The sequence below is a fragment of the Mixophyes fleayi genome, chromosome 11 (genome assembly GCF_038048845.1).
Source record: "Mixophyes fleayi isolate aMixFle1 chromosome 11, aMixFle1.hap1, whole genome shotgun sequence".
Taxonomy (NCBI): Eukaryota; Metazoa; Chordata; class Amphibia; order Anura; family Limnodynastidae; genus Mixophyes; species Mixophyes fleayi.
In genome coordinates, this window is record NC_134412.1 from 1648215 (window position 1) to 1668407 (window position 20193).

General features: G+C 48.0%; 1 protein-coding gene across 1 annotated transcript in view; it reads left to right on the plus strand.

The window, feature by feature from the left end:
* Window positions 1-20193, plus strand: part of HSPG2 (heparan sulfate proteoglycan 2) — a 131457-nt gene that overhangs the window by 23197 nt on the left and 88067 nt on the right. Inside the window, exon 2 of the mRNA XM_075190859.1 lies at window positions 18073-18208. Coding sequence (XP_075046960.1) covers window positions 18073-18208 — 136 coding nt within the window. The remainder of the gene's footprint in view (window positions 1-18072; window positions 18209-20193) is intronic.

Here is a 20193-nt window from a genome sequence, read left to right on the forward strand (position 1 = left end):
CAGCAAGCAGTGACTGCAGAGTCTGGTGTACAGGACAGAATACAGCGTGGACACTGTGTGTACCTGTACCCACCGTGATTGTACATTATCTGTAGATCACACAGGAGGTACATTAGTAGCAAGCAGTGACTGCAGAGTCTGGTGTACAGGAGAGAGTACAGCGTGGACACTGTGTGTACCTGTACCCACCGTGACTGTACATTATCTGTAGATCACACAGGAGGTACACTAGCAGCAAGCAGTGACCGCAGAGTCTGGTGTACAGGACAGAATACAGCGTGGACACTGTGTGTACCTGTACCCACCGTGATTATACATTATCTGTAGATCACACAGGAGGTACACTAGCAGCAAGCAGTGACTGCAGAGTCTGGTGTACAGGACAGAATACAGCGTGGACACTGTGTGTACCTGTACCCACTGTGATTGTACATTATCTGTAGATCACACAGGAGGTACACTAGCAGCAAGCAGTGACTGCAGAGTCTGGTGTACAGGACAGAATACAGCGTGGACACTGTGTGTACCTGTACCCACCGTGATTGTACATTATCTGTAGATCACACAGGAGGTACACTAGCAGCAAGCAGTGACTGCAGAGTCTGGTGTACAGGAGAGAATACAGCATGGACACTGTGTGTACCTGTACCCACTGTGATTGTACATTATCTGTAGATCACACAGGAGGTACACTAGCAGCAAGCAGTAACTGCAGAGTCTGGTGTACAGGACAGAATACAGCGTGGACACTGTGTGTACCTGTACCCACCCTGATTATACATTATCTGTAGATCACACAGGAGGTACACTAGCAGCAAGCAGTGACTGCAGAGTCTGGTGTACAGGCCGGGAGGTGAAGGTTCAGTGTTTGTGTAATAACCACTGTTACTGGCTGCAGTCTTCCAGCCGCCTTGGAGGACGGGCCGGTGTGTTTTCTTATTACACTATGTTATTTGGCAGAGGGCCACAAAGCTGATTCTGTTCCAGCTCTGGTTGGAGGCTTTGCATGGCCTCATTCTACCTGAAATTCCCGTGTTATTACCGGCCATGGATTGTCTGCCCTGTGGCTTTTCTCTCTAGACACAGACACAGTCATTGCTGACTGGAGGATTTCACACTTGCTCACGTTGCAATCGTGTAGGAATGAGCAGGACGACCATAAAGTTCAGTAGAAGGAAGAACTTTATGGGTATTAGCAGCCACCAATCAGACCTCTGATTCCATTGTCCAACTTCTACAGCAATCTCCAGGGTTTGTACATTGTTCTACAACCCACTTTCTGCCAAGATATCACCTGCACACGTTCTTCCTGCGGGTGACCCAGAGGACAGACTTACATTAGGGGCTTTCTAAAGTTATGGCGTGTGTCACAGGGTTTGGTTTGTTTCATGTTACATTTGCTACAGAGGTTTCAAATCCAGACTATTCCTTTTACATTTTCATTAGCTTTTGAAAAGAATGGAAATTATTCTGCCAATGATGCTTAACCTCTAAGCTGTGGTGGCTCCTGGACCTCACATGTTATTATATGTGGCTTAGTGTACAAAATACAATACAAGTCGGTCTACAGAGAAAGCATGGCTCCGTTGTCGTTACCGGGGTCAGAGGGTTATAGTGACTTAGCTCCAGCGCATAGACCAGAATCCAGACTGACCGATGATAGACGCGCTTCGGTGCTGGAGATAAACAGCAGACCTTCCACCGCTACCGGTACAGGAAAAGTTGTCCTGCGTAAAATATTGATAACTTGAGTCATTCTGTGATTTAAAAGTCCATTTACTGAAAACTATTTGACAGAGTTAGATGAGGACAAAACCTGACGCGTTTCTGACCTCCAGGCATCTTAGTCATAGAGACTTGGCAGACTAAGCTGTGTTCTTTCTGATCAAAGTGTATAAATAATGTGTGACCGAAAATCTTTGAAAGTGGTGTTCAGACATATGTCCATTTGTGTAGCGGATCTTGAATACAAACACGGCGGACTACTACCTGAGATGTGGACCGGGGCAGACTAACGTATGCCGGGTACATTAAAGCTGTTCCAACACAGGTGCGGAAAATTCAAGTCTTGGGTCTGTCATGAGTGCGCTTGTCAGCCATGTCCTACAGAGCAGGTGTGAGGGGTGACTGACTAGGGTAGACCATTAAGACGCATTATATGTACAGTGTGCATTGAAAACATCTTTATGTAGTGGAAAAAAAACTTTAAAATGTAATATTTATATAAATGCTTATACTGAAAACAGCTGTTATTTTATTTCATGGTCAAAACATTTTTCTTTTTGACCTTAAACGTACATATATATCTGGTATTCTGCGGTCTGTTCTGTCTGACTACATACAGCAAATACTTTGATTTGAATATGGTTAAAACTACACACAAATTACACGTACTTTTTTTTTTTTTTTTTAAAAACAGCGTGCAAATTGTGTTTTGGGCTTAAAATGGGCCCATAATTACATAGTGTGTATATCCCTGTGTGTACACCCTCTGTATCTCACACACACGGCTACATAGTGTGTATATCTATGTGTACACCCTCTGTATCTCACACACACGGATACATAGTGTGTATATCTATGTGTACACCCTCTGTATCTCTCACACGGTTACATAGTGTGTATATCCCTGTGTGTACACCCTCTGTATCTCACACACGGTTACATAGTGTGTATATCCCTGTGTGTGTACACCCTCTGTATCTCACACACACGGTTACATAGTGTGTATATCCCTGTGTGTGTACACCCTCTGTATCTCACACACACGGTTACATAGAGTGTATATCTATGTGTACACCCTCTGTATCTCACACACACGGTTACATAGTGTGTATATCTATGTGTACACCCTCTGTATCTCACACACACGGTTACATAGTGTGTATATCCCTGTGTGTGTACACCCTCTGTATCTCACACACACAGTTACATAGAGTGTATATCTATGTGTACACCCTCTGTATCTCACACACACGGTTACATAGTGTGTATATCCCTGTGTGTGTACACCCTCTGTATCTCACACACACGGTTACATAGTGTGTATATCCCTGTGTGTGTACACCCTCTGTATCTCACACACGGTTACATAGTGTGTATATCTATGTGTACACCCTCTGTATCTCACACATGGTTACATAGAGTGTATATCCCTGTGTGTACACCCTCTGTATCTCACACACACGGTTACATAGTGTGTATATCCCTGTGTGTGTACACCCTCTGTATCTCACACACGGTTACATAGTGTGTATATCCCTGTGTGTACGCCCTCTGTATCTTACACACGGTTACATAGTGTGTATATCCCTGTGTGTGTACACCCTCTGTATCTCACACACAGTTACATAGAGTGTATATCCCTGTGTGTACACCCTCTGTATCTCACACACGGTTACATAGAGTGTATATCCCTGTGTGTGTACACCCTCTGTATCTCACACACAGTTACATAGAGTGTATATCCCTGTGTGTACACCCTCTGTATCTCACACACGGTTACATAGAGTGTATATCCCTGTGTGTACACCCTCTGTATCTCACACACGGTTACATAGTGTGTATATCCCTGTGTGTACACCCTCTGTATCTCACACACGGTTACATAGTGTGCATATCTCTGTGTGTGCACCCTCTGTATCTCACACACGGTTACATAGAGTGTATATCCCTGTGTGTACACCCTCTGTATCTCACACACGGTTACATAGTGTGTATATCTATGTGTACACCCTCTGTATCTCACACACGGTTACATAGTGTGTATATCCCTGTGTGTGTACACCCTCTGTATCTCACACATGGTTACATAGTGTGTATATCCCTGTGTGTACACCCTCTGTATCTCACACAAACGGTTACATAGTGTGTATATCTCTGTGTGTACACCCTCTGTATCTCACACACGGTTACATAGTGTGCATATCTCTGTGTGTGCACCCTCTGTATCTCACACACGGTTACATAGAGTGTATATCCCTGTGTGTACACCCTCTGTATCTCACACACGGTTACATAGTGTGTATATCTATGTGTACACCCTCTGTATCTCACACACGGTTACATAGTGTGTATATCCCTGTGTGTGTACACCCTCTGTATCTCACACATGGTTACATAGTGTGTATATCCCTGTGTGTACACCCTCTGTATCTCACACAAACGGTTACATAGTGTGTATATCTCTGTGTGTACACCCTCTGTATCTCACACACGGTTACACTGTGTATATCCCTGTGTGTACACCCTCTGTATCTCACACAAACGGTTACATAGTGTGTATATCCCTGTGTGTACACCCTCTGTATCTCACACACGGTTACATAGAGTGTCAGGTTTAGGCGGTTCCTGGGTTCCTCCCGTGTGTTACTAGCTTCAGGCCATTTCTTTCCAAGACAAGACTTAAGTGCTGAGATAATTTCTAGACAGATTACAATTGCTGGAGGAGATATTTCTTTCTAGTGTGAGAAGTGGTTTAACACTGGAGGTTGATTACATGTAAATGCTGCAGTGTTTGCTGAGCTGTCTAGAACAATGTTGTCTCTCTGTGGGAGGTGAGTCACTCAGAGACACCTACATGTAGCTGTCTATAGACTGGAGTCTCCAGTGAGTGAGGCTGTCTGCTGTTATATATCCCCCACAACCCACAGAGGGTGTACAGTATAACTCTGTAATATGGTCCTAGTGCGCAGAATAATGTGTCCTGCAGTCAGTAGTTAATGTTGCCTTTTCCTGAAACAGGAAACTTCACAATGATTCTATTTTTTACTTCTATCCGCTCCTTTTCCTTGAGAATCCCCCTTCCAGGTACTTGCTGAATCCCAGGATTCCTTGCTGCTTTGTGACCTGACAGTGAGGCTTAACTTTCTATCTGAGGACGTGGGAAACGAGGGTTGTGTGCTGTGTCCTGTATCCTTCCCGTCCCTTCCGACTTCTACCGAGGACACTTTTATTACCCATAAACCTAACTGACAGTGACTGATTTCACTTTATGACTAGTGAACAGAGGGCTAACTAGTACTACTTGCTTCAGTTTTGGTAATAAGCAGACACCAACATGAATAAAGCACATGTAGTGAGCAGTGCTTGGTCATCTGTTAGTAGCGAAGCACATGCGGTGAGCAGTGCTTGCTCGTCTGTTAGTAGCGAAGCATATGCGGTGAGCAGTGCTTGCTCGTCTGTTAGTAGCGAAGCACATGCGGTGAGGAGTGCTTGCTCGTCTGTTAGTAGCGAAGCATATGCGGTGAGGAGTGCTTGCTCGTCTGTTAGTAGCGAAGCACGTGCCGTGAGCAGTGCTTGCTCGTCTGTTAGTAGCGAAGCACATGCGGTGAGGAGTGCTTGCTCGTCTGTTAGTAGCGAAGCATATGCGGTGAGGAGTGCTTGCTCGTCTGTTAGTAGCGAAGCACGTGCCGTGAGCAGTGCTTGCTCGTCTGTTAGTAGCGAAGCATATGCGGTGAGGAGTGCTTGCTCGTCTGTTAGTAGCGAAGCATATGCGGTGAGGAGTGCTTGCTCGTCTGTTAGTAGCGAAGCACGTGCCGTGAGCAGTGCTTGCTCGTCTGTTAGTAGCGAAGCATATGCGGTGAGGAGTGCTTGCTCGTCTGTTAGTAGCGAAGCATATGCGGTGAGCAGTGATTGCTCGTCTGGTAGTGAGCAGTGCTTGCTCGTCTGGTAGTGAGCAGCGCTTACTGCATGTGCTTCGCTACTAACAGACCATTGACAGATATATTGTGTAGAGTACACAGCTCAGTATTGTATGGCTGGGTTTGGAGTTCAGGTCTGAGCATGAATAACAGTGTTTACACACGCGTGTGATTACTCTGTGCGCTTGGCCCAGTGTTGGTGTGATGACAGAGATTGGGAAGTCGCTGGTGTCTGTATGGAGGTGTAAGATGGGTGACTTCCTGCAGTGGTATAAGGGTGCGTTTGGTGAGGCCCATGGGGTGGTTTGTTATGACTCTGGGTCCTCTCTTCCCTCTGTGTCTGGGATAAGCTGCTCATGGGATGTCTGATCGTTCTGCAGTATCTCATTGTTGTGGTTCCCTGGATCTTTCATCCTGTATCTATCTCATCTAGCACAACGAGAGATGTGCACACTGTCTGTTCCTGGGTTCATAACAGAAATTACAATGTGGTCTAATGAGATCTCCCTCGTATTTGCTGTTACTTACACACATGTCCCCAGTAGAGCTGAGAAAGTGACTTCATTAGAACCCGGGCTTATTACATGTTATCTAGGTCTACAGGACGCACACCAGAAGCGTATGGATAGGCGGCCTCATCCCCTCATCGCTTCCCCACACATCGTGAAGTGAGCTGTACGCATACGTACGTACCGGTAGACTGACGGCATAGAGGTGCGTTTTATTGGCCTATTTGCTATGTTAAGGCCGCATCCGCTGCTGACACCAGAGCGCAGAGGATGTGAATGCTGCCTGGTATGTGGCTCTGGGCCCTGTATGGCTATTGTTTTGTCCCTTGTCACGACAACAGAGGAACGGTGTGTGCACCTGGCATATTACAAATCAGATAAGGTTCAAGCAGCAATAACATGAAAGGTAAAAATGTGTCTTTCATCTCAGCCAAAATCAGTTTTATACCGTTATGTTAAAAGAACTTATTCTGGTCTCATTGTTTTGTCTATTTGCCCAATACGTGTGGTTCCCTGGTTCTGTCTACGTGCTCCTGATATGTGTTGTTCCCCGGTCCTGTCTACGTGCTCCTTATACGTGTGGTTCCCTGGTTCTGTCTGTGTGCTCCTGGTACTTGTGGTTCTCCCCGGTCCTGTCTGTGTGCTCCTGATACTTGGGGTTCCCCGGTCCTATCTACGTGCTCCTGATACGTGTGGTTCCCCGGTCCTGTCTACGTGCTCCTTATATGTGTGGTTCCCTGGTTCTGTCTACGTGCTCCTTATACGTGTGGTTCCCTGGTCCTGTCTACGTGCTCCTTATACGTGTGGTTCCCTGGTCCTGTCTACGTGCTCCTTATACGTGTGGTTCCCTGGTCCCGTCTATGTGCTCCTTATACGTGTGGTTCCCTGGTCCTGTCTACGTGCTCCTTATACGTGTGGTTCCCTGGTTCTGTCTACGTGCTCCTTATACGTGTGGTTCCCTGGTCCTGTCTACGTGCTCCTTATACGTGTGGTTCCCTGGTCCTGTCTACGTGCTCCTTATACGTGTGGTTCCCTGGTCCCGTCTACGTGCTCCTTATACGTGTGGTTCCCTGGTCCTGTCTACGTGCTCCTTATACGTGTGGTTCCCTGGTTCTGTCTACGTGCTCCTTATACGTGTGGTTCCCTGGTTCTGTCTACGTGCTCCTTATACATGTGGTTCCCTGGTCCTGTCTACGTGCTCCTTATACGTGTGGTTCCCTGGTCCCGTCTACGTGCTCCTTATACGTGTGGTTCCCTGGTCCCGTCTACGTGCTCCTTATACGTGTGGTTCCCTGGTCCTGTCTACGTGCTCCTTATACGTGTGGTTCCCTGGTTCTGTTTACGTGCTCCTTATACGTGTGGTTTCCTGGTCCTGTCTACGTGCTCCTTATACGTGTGGTTCCCTGGTCCTGTCTACGTGCTCCTTATACGTGTGGTTCCCTGGTCCTGTCTACGTGCTCCTTATACGTGTGGTTCCCTGGTCCTGTCTACGTGCTCCTTATACGTGTGGTTCCCTGGTCCTGTCTACGTGCTCCTTATATGTGTGGTTCCCTGGTCCTGTCTACGTGCTCCTTATACGTGTGGTTCCCTGGTTCTGTCTACGTGCTCCTTATACGTGTGGTTCCCTGGTTCTGTCTACGTGCTCCTTATACGTGTGGTTCCCTGGTTCTGTCTACGTGCTCCTTATACGTGTGGTTCCCTGGTCCTGTCTACGTGCTCCTTATACGTGTGGTTCCCTAGTTCTGTCTACGTGCTCCTTATATGTGTGGTTCCCTGGTTCTGTCTACGTGCTCCTTATATGTGTGGTTCCCTGGTTCTGTCTACGTGTTCCTTATACGTGTGGTTCCCTAGTTCTGTCTACGTGCTCCTTATATGTGTGGTTCCCTGGTTCTGTCTACGTGCTCCTTATACGTGTGGTTCCCTGGTTCTGTCTACGTGCTCCTTATACGTGTGGTTCCCTGGTCCTGTCTACGTGCTCCTTATACGTGTGGTTCCCTGGTTCTGTCTACGTGCTCCTTATACGTGTGGTTCCCTGGTTCTGTCTACGTGCTCCTTATACGTGTGGTTCCCTGGTTCTGTCTACGTGCTCCTTATACGTGTGGTTCCCCAGTTCTATCTGTGTGCTCCTGATACTTGGGGTTCCCCCGGTTCTTTTTGTGTGCTCCTGGTACTTGTGGTTCTCCCCGGTCCTCTCTGTGTGCTCCTGATACTTGGGGTTCCCTGGTTCTGTCTGTGTGCTCCTGGTACTTGGGGTTCTACCCGGTCCTGTCTGTGTGCTCCTGATACTTGGGGTTCCCCGGTCCTGTCTACGTGCTCCTTATACGTGTGGTTCCCCAGTTCTATCTGTGTGCTCCTGATACGTGTGGTTCCCCGGTCCTCTCTGTGTGCTCCTGGTACTTGTGGTTCTCCCCGGTCCTCTCTGTGTGCTCCTGATACTTGGGGTTCCCCCGGTTCTGTCTGTGTGGTCCTGGTACTTGTGGTTCTCCCCGGTCCTGTCTGTGTGGTCCTGGTACTTGTGGTTCTCCCCGGTCCTGTCTGTGTGCTCCTGATACTTGGGGTTCCCCCGGTCCTGTCTGTGTGCTCCTGATACTTGGGGTTCCCCCAGTTCTGTCTGTGTGGTCCTGATACTTGGGGTTCCCCCGGTTCTGTCTGTGTGGTCCTGGTACTTGTGGTTCTCCCCGGTCCTGTCTGTGTGGTCCTGGTACTTGTGGTTCTCCCGGTTCTGTCTGTGTGGTCCTGGTACTTGGGGTTCCCCCGGTTCTGTCTGTGTGGTCCTGGTACTTGTGGTTCTCCCCGGTCCTGTCTGTGTGGTCCTGGTACTTGTGGTTCCCCCGGTTCTGTCTGTGTGGTCCTGGTACTTGGGGTTCCCCCGGTTCTGTCTGTGTGGTCCTGGTACTTGTGGTTCTCCCCGGTCCTGTCTGTGTGGTCCTGGTACTTGTGGTTCTCCCGGTTCTGTCTGTGTGCTCCTGGTACTTGGGGTTCTACCCGGTCCTGTCTGTGTGCTCCTGATACTTGGGGTTCCCCGGTCCTGTCTACGTGCTCCTTATACGTGTGGTTCCCCAGTTCTATCTGTGTGCTCCTGATACGTGTGGTTCCCCGGTCCTCTCTGTGTGCTCCTGGTACTTGTGGTTCTCCCCGGTCCTCTCTGTGTGCTCCTGATACTTGGGGTTCCCCCGGTTCTGTCTGTGTGGTCCTGGTACTTGTGGTTCTCCCCGGTCCTGTCTGTGTGGTCCTGGTACTTGTGGTTCTCCCCGGTCCTGTCTGTGTGCTCCTGATACTTGGGGTTCCCCCGGTCCTGTCTGTGTGCTCCTGATACTTGGGGTTCCCCCAGTTCTGTCTGTGTGGTCCTGATACTTGGGGTTCCCCCGGTTCTGTCTGTGTGGTCCTGGTACTTGTGGTTCTCCCCGGTCCTGTCTGTGTGGTCCTGGTACTTGTGGTTCTCCCGGTTCTGTCTGTGTGGTCCTGGTACTTGGGGTTCCCCCGGTTCTGTCTGTGTGGTCCTGGTACTTGTGGTTCTCCCCGGTCCTGTCTGTGTGGTCCTGGTACTTGTGGTTCCCCCGGTTCTGTCTGTGTGGTCCTGGTACTTGGGGTTCCCCCGGTTCTGTCTGTGTGGTCCTGGTACTTGTGGTTCTCCCCGGTCCTGTCTGTGTGGTCCTGGTACTTGTGGTTCTCCCCGGTCCTGTCTGTGTGCTCCTGATACTTGGGGTTCCCCCGGTCCTGTCTGTGTGCTCCTGATACTTGGGGTTCCCCCAGTTCTGTCTGTGTGCTCCTGGTACTTGTGGTTCTCCCCGGTCCTCTCTGAGTGCTCCTGATACTTGTGGTTCTCCCCGGTCCTCTCTGAGTGCTCCTGGTACTTGGGGTTCCCCCGGTCCTGTCTGTGTGCTCCTGATACTTGTGGTTCTCCCCGGTCCTGTCTGTGTGCTCCTGGTACTTGGGGTTCCCCCGGTCCTGTCTGTGTGCTCCTGATACTTGGGGTTCCCCCGGTTCTCTCTGTGTGCTCCTGGTACTTGTGCTCGGCTGGTTCTTAGTGTGAATAGAACACAATGTGTATATTACATCACTGGATAGAAGCTAGATAGATGTGTTGGTGGTGGGGGGTTGTCAGTGTTTCCAGTCTCCCCCCGCTGGATGGAAAGTCTTCTCTTATTTCACAAAGATTACATTGATCAGATTGATATTTCGGTCTGGAGTCCTCATGAGGAGAACAGACAGTGCAGAGCATTATTCCTGAGGCTCCTTGCTGAGTATTTACCCCTGAATTATCACATTCCAGGTTGTCAGCAGAGCATTACTGGTAGCGGTGTACTGCAGAGCCTTACTGTCCAGGTTGAAACAGAGCATTACCGGTAGCGGTGTACTGCAGAGCATTACTGGTAGCGGTGTACTGCAGAGCCTTACTGTCCAGGATTTCAGCAGAGCATTACCGATAGAGGTGTACTGCAGAGCCTTACTGTCCAGGTTGTAGCAGAGCATTACCGGTAGAGGTGTACTGCAGAGCCTTACTGTCCAGGATTTCAGCAGAGTATTACCGGTAGAGGTGTACTGCAGAGCCTTACTGTCCAGGTTGTAGCAGAGCATTACCGGTAGAGGTGTACTGCAGAGCCTTACTGTCCAGGATTTCAGCAGAGCATTACCGATAGAGGTGTACTGCAGAGCCTTACTGTCCAGGTTGTAGCAGAGCATTACCGGTAGAGGTGTACTGCAGAGCCTTACTGTCCAGGATTTCAGCAGAGTATTACCGGTAGAGGTGTACTGCAGAGCCTTACTGTCCAGGTTGTAGCAGAGCATTACCGGTAGAGGTGTACTGCAGAGCCTTACTGTCCAGGTTGAAGCAGAGCATTACCGGTAGCGGTGTACTGCAGAGCATTACTGTCCAGGATTTCAGCAGAGCATTACCGATAGAGGTGTACTGCAGAGCCTTACTGTCCAGGATTTCAGCAGAGCATTACCGATAGAGGTGTACTGCAGAGCCTTACTGTCCAGGATTTCAGCAGAGCATTACCGATAGAGGTGTACTGCAGAGCCTTACTGTCCAGGTTGTAGCAGAGCATTACCGATAGAGGTGTACTGCAGAGCCTTACTGTCCAGGTTGTAGCAGAGCATTACCGGTAGCGGTGTACTGCAGAGCATTACCAGTAGCGGTGTACTGCAGAGCATTACAGGTAGCGGTGTACTGCAGAGCATTACTGTCCAGGTTGTCAGCAGAGCATTACCGGTAGCGGTGTACTGCAGAGCATTACTGTCCAGGATTTCAGCAGAGCATTACCGATAGAGGTGTACTGCAGAGCCTTACTGTCCAGGATTTCAGCAGAGCATTACCGATAGAGGTGTACTGCAGAGCCTTACTATCCAGGATTTCAGCAGAGCATTACCGATAGAGGTGTACTGCAGAGCCTTACTGTCCAGGATTTCAGCAGAGCATTACCGATAGAGGTGTACTGCAGAGCCTTACTGTCCAGGTTGTAGCAGAGCATTACCGATAGAGGTGTACTGCAGAGCCTTACTGTCCAGGTTGTAGCAGAGCATTACCGGTAGAGGTGTACTGCAGAGCATTACCAGTAGCGGTGTACTGCAGAGCATTACAGGTAGCGGTGTACTGCAGAGCATTACCAGTAGCGGTGTACTGCAGAGCATTACTGTCCAGGTTGTCAGCAGAGCATTACTGGTAGCGGTGTACTGCAGAGCATTACCGGTAGCGGTGTACTGCAGAGCATTACCGGTAGCGGTGTACTGCAGAGCATTACCGGTAGCGGTGTACTGCAGAGCATTACTGTCCAGGATTTCAGCAGAGCATAACACTTTGAGGTTCAGTGCAGAACATTATTCCTGAAACTATTTGAATAATCACATTTCAGGTTCTGTGCAGAGCGTTACCCTGGCATATTCCTCCTGCTCATCCGTAGTCCAGTTATTTCCAGGGAAGCTGGCACTGTGTTGCTCTGTTTATAGAACCATCGCCCTCCTCTGCATCCCACATATTACCTGTCACAGAGAGAATATCCCTTTCTTCTGTCTCTCTTACATGTTTACACGTGTGTCCTGCGGCTTCAGCTGCACATAATCGTTCACAAACTGCTCATTAACTCTGTAAAGGTGAGGTTTGTCTTTCCATGGGAAGTTTAACTGAATCATCCCACAAATATGCGGAACGTGTGAGAGACCTCACAGCAGATGGTGTATGAGGCTGCATGAGAATATCATGCTGCTTAACCCAGGTACAGCTGCCATCTGTGCAGCCATGTTTGGTGGTCTCTGTGCAGCCGTGTTTGGTGGTCTCTGTGCAGCCGTGTTTGGTGGTCTCTGTGCAGCCATGTTTTGTGGTCCTCATAGCTGGTGTTAGTGGTCTCTGTGCAGCCGTGTTTGGTGGTCTCTGTGCAGCCATGTTTGGTGGTCCTCATAGTTGGTGTTAGTGGTCTCTGTGCAGCCATGCTTGGTGGTCTCTGTGCAGCCATGTTTGGTGGTCCTCATAGTTGGTGTTAGTGGTCTCTGTGCAGCCATGTTTGGTGGTCCTCATAGTTGGTGTTAGTGGTCTCTGTGCAGCCATGTTTGGTGGTCCTCATAGCTGGTGTTAGTGGTCTCTGTGCAGCCGTGTTTGGTGGTCTCTGTGCAGCCATGTTTGGTGGTCCTCATAGTTGGTGTTAGTGGTCTCTGTGCAGCCATGCTTGGTGGTCTCTGTGCAGCCATGTTTGGTGGTCCTCATAGTTGGTGTTAGTGGTCTCTGTGCAGCCATGTTTGGTGGTCCTCATAGCTGGTGTTAGTGGTCCCTGTACAGCCATGTTTGGTGGTCTCTGTGCAGCCATGTTTGGTGGTCCTCATAGTTGGTGTTAGTGGTCTCTGTGCAGCCATGTTTGGTGGTCTCTGTGCAGCCACATCCTGTATTGTGACCTTTTCTGGTGACATTGGGGGGTACAGAGTGTCGGCTCTGTGATGTGTCCATAGATGTTACATATAGGTCAGTATATTATTAGTATAAATGTTGGTGCTGTATACAGATAATACTATCAGTACTCAGGGGTAGTTAGTAAGATATATGTGGATATACCTATATACTGGCCTATGGCAGCACCGACATGTCGCTGTCTGTGATATAACTGTGCTGGTGATGTCAGACCCTCGTTTCACAGACTAAACAAAGAGTCCTGTCACTATGGCTGCCGGTACTCCATATTAGGCGTCCTGTGGGGCTATTTGCGGTGTCTGTATTTTTGGATGCACTCTGTTTGGTTACATCCAGTTTCACGCGACAAACCGTCCAATTCACTGCTGGAAGCTTGTGGCAGCCGGTTAACCCTCCAGTGCTCCCAGGCTTAGGAGCCGCAGGAGAGACGGATCACCCCTTACTGTCTATTTCTGGGGGGCTCTGATAATCCTGCAGGACAGATAGATCTGTGTGAGGTTTGCAGCCCATGCTGATCACCATACAGTTGGCTTGGTCTGTGGTCTCTGCTGGTACGATGCAGATACCACAATTCAGGGTATATGGATGGTCTCTCTGTAAATATTTTGTGGGGGCTTTCTATGTGAGATAATATATGTACTTTGGAGGACTCTCCTCCTAATGGCAGATAAATACTTTAATCTGCAGGACAAACCCTTGTAGAGCCTGGATCCCCCGAAAAACACTTCCTGCACATGAGCCACCACTTCTCCTGAAATTCCCCCACACACAGCTGCCGATTGGGTGAGGCCCCTTCATGGCAATCTACTGATGATATAGTAAGGAGTGTAGGTGAGGGACACCTCATAGGTGATTGGAGAACCTCAGGAGCGATGGGGTTACATGTCCTTATAGCTTACTGGTCTCATGGGTTAATAGACCAGAGTGGGCGTCATTACATCAGTGACTGGGGATCTGCACTGTATCTAATCTGAGACAGCATCGCAGAGCTTCATAGTTGGATATAAATCCCTGTTCTCTTGATGACTGTGAATATTCAATCCAGATCTGAAGGTTGAACAGAGCAGATTTTGGGAGTCACGGATCAGGTGACCTACATCTTGTCACATTAAATCTGGGCCTGCCATGGGTGTGAGGTCACGTAGGTTCACGGGAAATGTTAAAATGATTATCGGAACGGAGTATTTGGAAACGTTCCGCCGTGTGGATGGTCTTTTGTCTCATAGGTAGTTTTTATAACACAAATAAATAGATCTCCGGTATATTCTCACCTTCAGTCCTTTACACAGATGTTCAGAATCTCATTATACAGAAACCCCCCCATTCTCCTCCATCCAAATCATCTCTCTGTTCCCTGTCCTTGTGATTTGTGCAGAATATAAACTGCATGTTCCTATCTTATTGGACTAACAATATCTGGTCATACAAGGAAACTCTGTCATCCTGCAAAGTGATAGGTTCCAGTAAGAGTCACAAATGGGAATATTTCAGGATGTGCTGATAGTTTTATGCACCAGGATGTTTTCCAGGTAGGGATCAGTCTGTGACGGACACTGGATTCCTCTACATAACGTAAGGTAGATGAGTTCTACAAGGAGCTAAGGCTGGAGGTGGAACTAGAATGTAAGGGGACCCAGTGATGTGCAGAATGGCCCCGGGTCCCGCACTATAACACTGGGCTAATGGATAACTAGATCTCTGACTTGTAACTGTCATGTTCTCACGCTGCCCACAGGCAGTAAATCCTATTTTCTGGCCTCTGCCATTCTCAGGCTGATTATTAGCTTTGAATAAATGATCTAATCCTAGTTTATCTAAAGGTAATTAAACCCAGGCCTAATCTTTTGGCTGTGTGTTCTCTGCTTTCTAAGAATGAGGCCTCATTTCTACCTGATGGACCCCTAAACCCTACAATTGAAACTTTCAGTGATACCTGGACATTCTGTTATATACTGGGCTGCATGGTGGCTCAGTGGTTAGCACTTCTGCCTCACAGCGCTGGGGTCACGAGTCCAATTCCCAACCATGGCCTTATCTGTGTGGAGTTTGTATGTTCTCCCCGTGTTTGCGTGGGTTTCCTCTGGGTGCTCCGGTTTCCTCCCACACTCCAAAAACATACTGGTAGGTTAATTAGCTGCTATTAAATTGACCCTAGTCTGTGTGTCTGTGTGTGTGTGTTAGGGAATATAGACTGTAAGCTCCATTGGGGCAGGGACTGATGTGAGTGAGTTCTCTGTACAGCGCTGCGGAGTTAGTTGCGCTATATAAATAAATGATGATGATGATGATAGTAAAGTATTGTTACTCTATAGCAGACAGCTGATATATCGGTGGGTTCTCACGCAGGTCATAAAGATGAGACTGCAGTAATCTGAGTGACTGTGATGTCACTGGCCCTACTCCTGTTTATCAGTCCACCAATCCACACAGTGCAGTCTGCAAAGCAAGGCTAGCATGCGGTCAGTCACTCTTTGTCTGTCGTAAACCCTTTCTCCTTACACGGCCGCCTGCAAACAGAGGCGTGATGGAGAGCATGGTGGATGTGTTAAGCGAATACAGTCTAGTTCATGTATATTATTCAGCTCAGTAATACGAAGCCCTTAATATACTGTATATTTATGTCAAATAGTTCCTTTAAATACAGACGCGTTTCACTATGAAATAGAGTTAAATTTTTGGGCACATTTCAATAAAATGTTATTTGGCTGCCTTCTTGCATGTATGAAGCAGGTCAAATGAGTGCCATTAAGTTTCCTCAATGGTTTTCTGATGATCTCTGCTCTTCCCAAGATGTCACCATAATAGTGTCACTAACTTAGAAAGCATTGATCCCCACGGGATCCGTTTGATCCCATCTTCTGTGCCTGGTAAATTGGTGAAGCGCAGTCAGTTATCCGTCTAAGTGCGGCCAAGTCACTGAGATGGTCAACAGGCACCGAGAGGTTAAATGTTACAAGCGTCAGACTTGATGGTTTCATCAGATTCTGCACCTGCACATTGTTCCTGCGGGAGACGATACTGGGAACACTGTGTGCTGTTTACATTCAGCGTCAGAGAGGAGGATCGCTCGCCCGTTCCTTGTTTTCCAGATACACAACAAATAACATGGAAAACCCCAGGGATGGCAGCTGGAGGAGCTGAGCACTCGTTTGGCGTTTCCTCTGTTAGGACTTTGTTAACCTGTTCCCTGCTGGGGAACATTACACAGAACCCACTTTTCATTCTTGAAGTTCGTAAATTACAGAGGCCGTATGTGACCTCGTAGAGGCGTTATCTGGAGATCTTCAGCATCGGGACATCAATGTTCTTGGTCTTTCTAGAGCTTCAATTCCATGTTGATAATTAAATAGATTACATGTTCCAGAGACGCCCTCCATGTCAGAGACACACTAAAGATAAACAGCGTAAGAGTGGAGGTGAGCAGTGCAGGGAGTAAAAGCCGCTGTTTGACGTTGCTCTATATAAAAGGGTGTGTATTACTGAGCTGAAGAATTTACATGAACGGGAGGGTTTATATGTAATTAAATGTATCCCATGCTCGCTGCCATATTAGGAGGGAGGAGCCTTTCATACAAGGCCGCCAGCGTGTGAGTGACCACTTTCCAGACTTGCTTTGCAGAAATACGATGCATGGATTGGTTGATTGACATATAGGGGCAGGACCAGTCATATCACAGCAATTTTGTTTCAGCTCTTTGATCTGTGAAAGATGTAATCAGGACATTATCTGAGTCCTGTGGGAGGAACTATCTGTAGTACAGGGGGAAGCTAGTGCTGTACTTTGTAATAGAGCTGCAGTGTCAGAGTCACACTGAACAGTGTATTTTACCGAGGTCTTATAATCCACAGTGACCTCTGTTAAATCGGGCATACAACATCCTCAGAATATTATCATTGCACTCTGTGGTCAGTTCTAGTGATCTAACTGCAGTATAAACCGCATAGTCTGTATAGGGCGATATCAGACAGAACCGGTCACAGAGTTCTTCTCTGTTTACCAGGTTCTTTATGGCAATTGATGTATTTTATATTCATGTCCGGAAGAGCTTACAATCTAATTCTAGTGCCTGGGACTCGGACACAGACTTGGATTTGGTTTCTCTCTGTTTCACTAATCCACAGTCTGCAGTCTGGTCCACACTAAGAGGATCCGTCTTTGGTTGAACCCGTCCCTCCCTTCACTGATCACTTGGCTCTATCTTCCCACACGTATGTATTGTACAGGTGTCATGGCTGTGTCTCAGGTGCCTGTGTACCGGGATCATGCCATGTGTTATTCAGGGCTGCACAGATCGCCAGCCCCTGTTTCCCCAGTGCTCTTACAGGGACCCAGCTCTCATTCAGTTCAGCACAAGCTGATTAAACACCTTTTATGTTGGCGTTAAATCCCTTTGTTCCTGGCCTGGTTGCCCTGTAATCATAAGCCCGACGTATTTGCACAGGAAAGTGCTGTTACAACACATTCCACTCTTCATGCGGTCTGATGAGCTGAAGAGGGGAGAGGTGGGGGTAGTGTGCCCGTCTGTCCGGTAGAAATATGACCCCCGGGCACAGGACAGCGACTGCAGCCCTCTCCTATGATGGTGACGATGGTGGAGGTTTATTGTACTGGAATGTTCAACTGATTTCTTTGATGACCAAGAAATGATCATTTAACTATTGGCACAAGGGTAATGGGGTGTTTATACTGTACCCCACTTACATCTATGTACTGTACCCCATTTACCTGTTTGTACTGTACCCCACTTACCTCTCTGTACTGTACCCCGGTTAGGTGTCTCTACTGCACCCGTTTATCTATCTGTGCTGTCTGCAACTCATGTGTAAATGTAATGTGCCCCACTTACATCTCTGTGCACTGTACCCCGCTTACGTGTCTACACTGTACCCCGCTTATGTATCTCCGCACTGTACCCCAGTCCCCTGTATATCGTGCAGAGCAGTTCATACCATTACTTGATGATGACGTTCGGGGCAGCTGTCCTGCACGGTGGTAACTCCTCTCCTGCGCTGTGTTTTGCAGGCAGCCTTTGGCTCCAGAGTTCTGGATGAGGTATATTTCCCAGAGAGCGAGTCCGAGACGCGGATAAGACCACATCGCTGGGGTTATGGAGACCTGGGCGATGATGAAGACTTTGTGGCAGATGAGGCCTCTGGAGGTAGGTGTGAAGGTCATTAGGTGAATGGAAAATTGTTCAACTGTATCAGCATTGATATGATTTAGCCATTGTTGTCCTGTAGCAATTATATTAATGTTATGTTAATGAGCTTCTTATGGCTGAGCCTCAAACCTACAGACTGTTCTGCAGCAGTTTAATGTTGAAAAGTCTCAACTAGCTGCAAAATCCATATTTACACTGAGCACAACCACAAATATTCAAATCCCAGGAGCCCATCTATAATCTTAGTCATCTACCCGGCTCCTTCCATCTATAATCTTAGTTATCTTACAGCTTCTTCCATCTCTAGTCCTACGGTCATCTACCCGGCTTCTTCCACCTACAGTCTTACACTCACACTACATCCACCTGGCTTCTTCTATCTCTAGTCCTACACTCACACTACATCCACCTGGCTTCTTCTATCTCTAGTCCTACACTCACACTACATCCACCCGGCTTCTTCTATCTCTAGTCCTACACTCACACTTCATCCACCCGGCTTCTTCTATCTCTAGTCCTACACTCACACTACATCCACCCGGCTTCTTCTATCTCTAGTCCTACACTCACACTACATCCACCTGGCTTCTTCTATCTCTAGTCCTACACTCACACTACATCCACCAGGCTTCTTCTATCTCTAGTCCTACACTCACACTACATCCACCTGGCTTCTTCTATCTCTAGTCCTTCACTCACACTACATCCACCCAGCTTCTTCCACCTACAGTCTTACACTCACACTACATCCACCCAGCTTCTTCTATCTCTAGTCCTACACTCTCACTACATCCACCCGGCTTCTTCTATCTCTAGTCCTACACTCTCACTACATCCACCTGGCTTCTTCTATCTCTAGTCCTACACTCTCACTACATCCACCTGGCTTCTTCTATCTCTAGTCCTACACTCACACTACATCCACCCGGCTTCTTCTATCTCTAGTCCTACACTCACACTACATCCACCCGGCTTCTTCTATCTCTAGTCCTACACTTACACTACATCCACCCGGCTTCTTCTATCTCTAGTCCTACACTCACACTACATCCACCTGGCTTCTTCTATCTCTAGTCCTACACTCACACTACATCCACCCAGCTTCTTCCACCTACAGTCTTACACTCACACTACATCCACCCAGCTTCTTCCACCTACAGTCTTACACTCACACTACATCCACCCAGCTTCTTCTATCTCTAGTCCTACACTTACACTACATCCACCCGGCTTCTTCTATCTCTAGTCCTACACTCACACTACATCCACCTGGCTTCTTCTATCTACAGTCTTACAGCAACTACCCGGCTTCTTCCATCTACAGTCCTACAGTCATCTACCCGGCTTCTTCCATCTACAGTCCTACAGTCATCTACCCGGCTTCTTCCATCTACAGTCCTACAGTCATCTACCCGGCTTCTTCCATCTACAGTCCTACAGTCATCTACCCGGCTTCTTCCATCTACAGTCCTACAGTCAACTACCCGGCTTCTTCTATCTCTAGTCCTACACTCACACTACATCCACCCGGCTTCTTCTATCTCTTGTCCTACACTCACACTACATCCACCCGGCTTCTTCTATCTCTAGTCCTACACTCACACTACATCCACCCGGCTTCTTCCACCTATTGTCCTACACTCACACTACATCCACCCGGCTTCTTCCACTTATAATGTCCTACACTCACACTACATCCACCCGGCTTCTTCCACCTACAGTAATACGTGTGTGTGTGTGTAGGGGAACAATATATGTATGCAGAGGTGTGTGTAGAGAAACAATACGTGGGATGCAGAGGTGTGTGTGTGTGTGTGTAGAGAAACAATACGTGGGATGCAGAGGTGTGTGTGTGTAGAGAAACAATACGTGGGATGCAGAGGTGTGTGTGTGTAGAGAAACAATACGTGGGATGCAGAGGTGTGTGTGTGTGTGTAGGGGAACAATACGTGGGATGCAGAGGTGTGTGTGTGTAGGGGAAC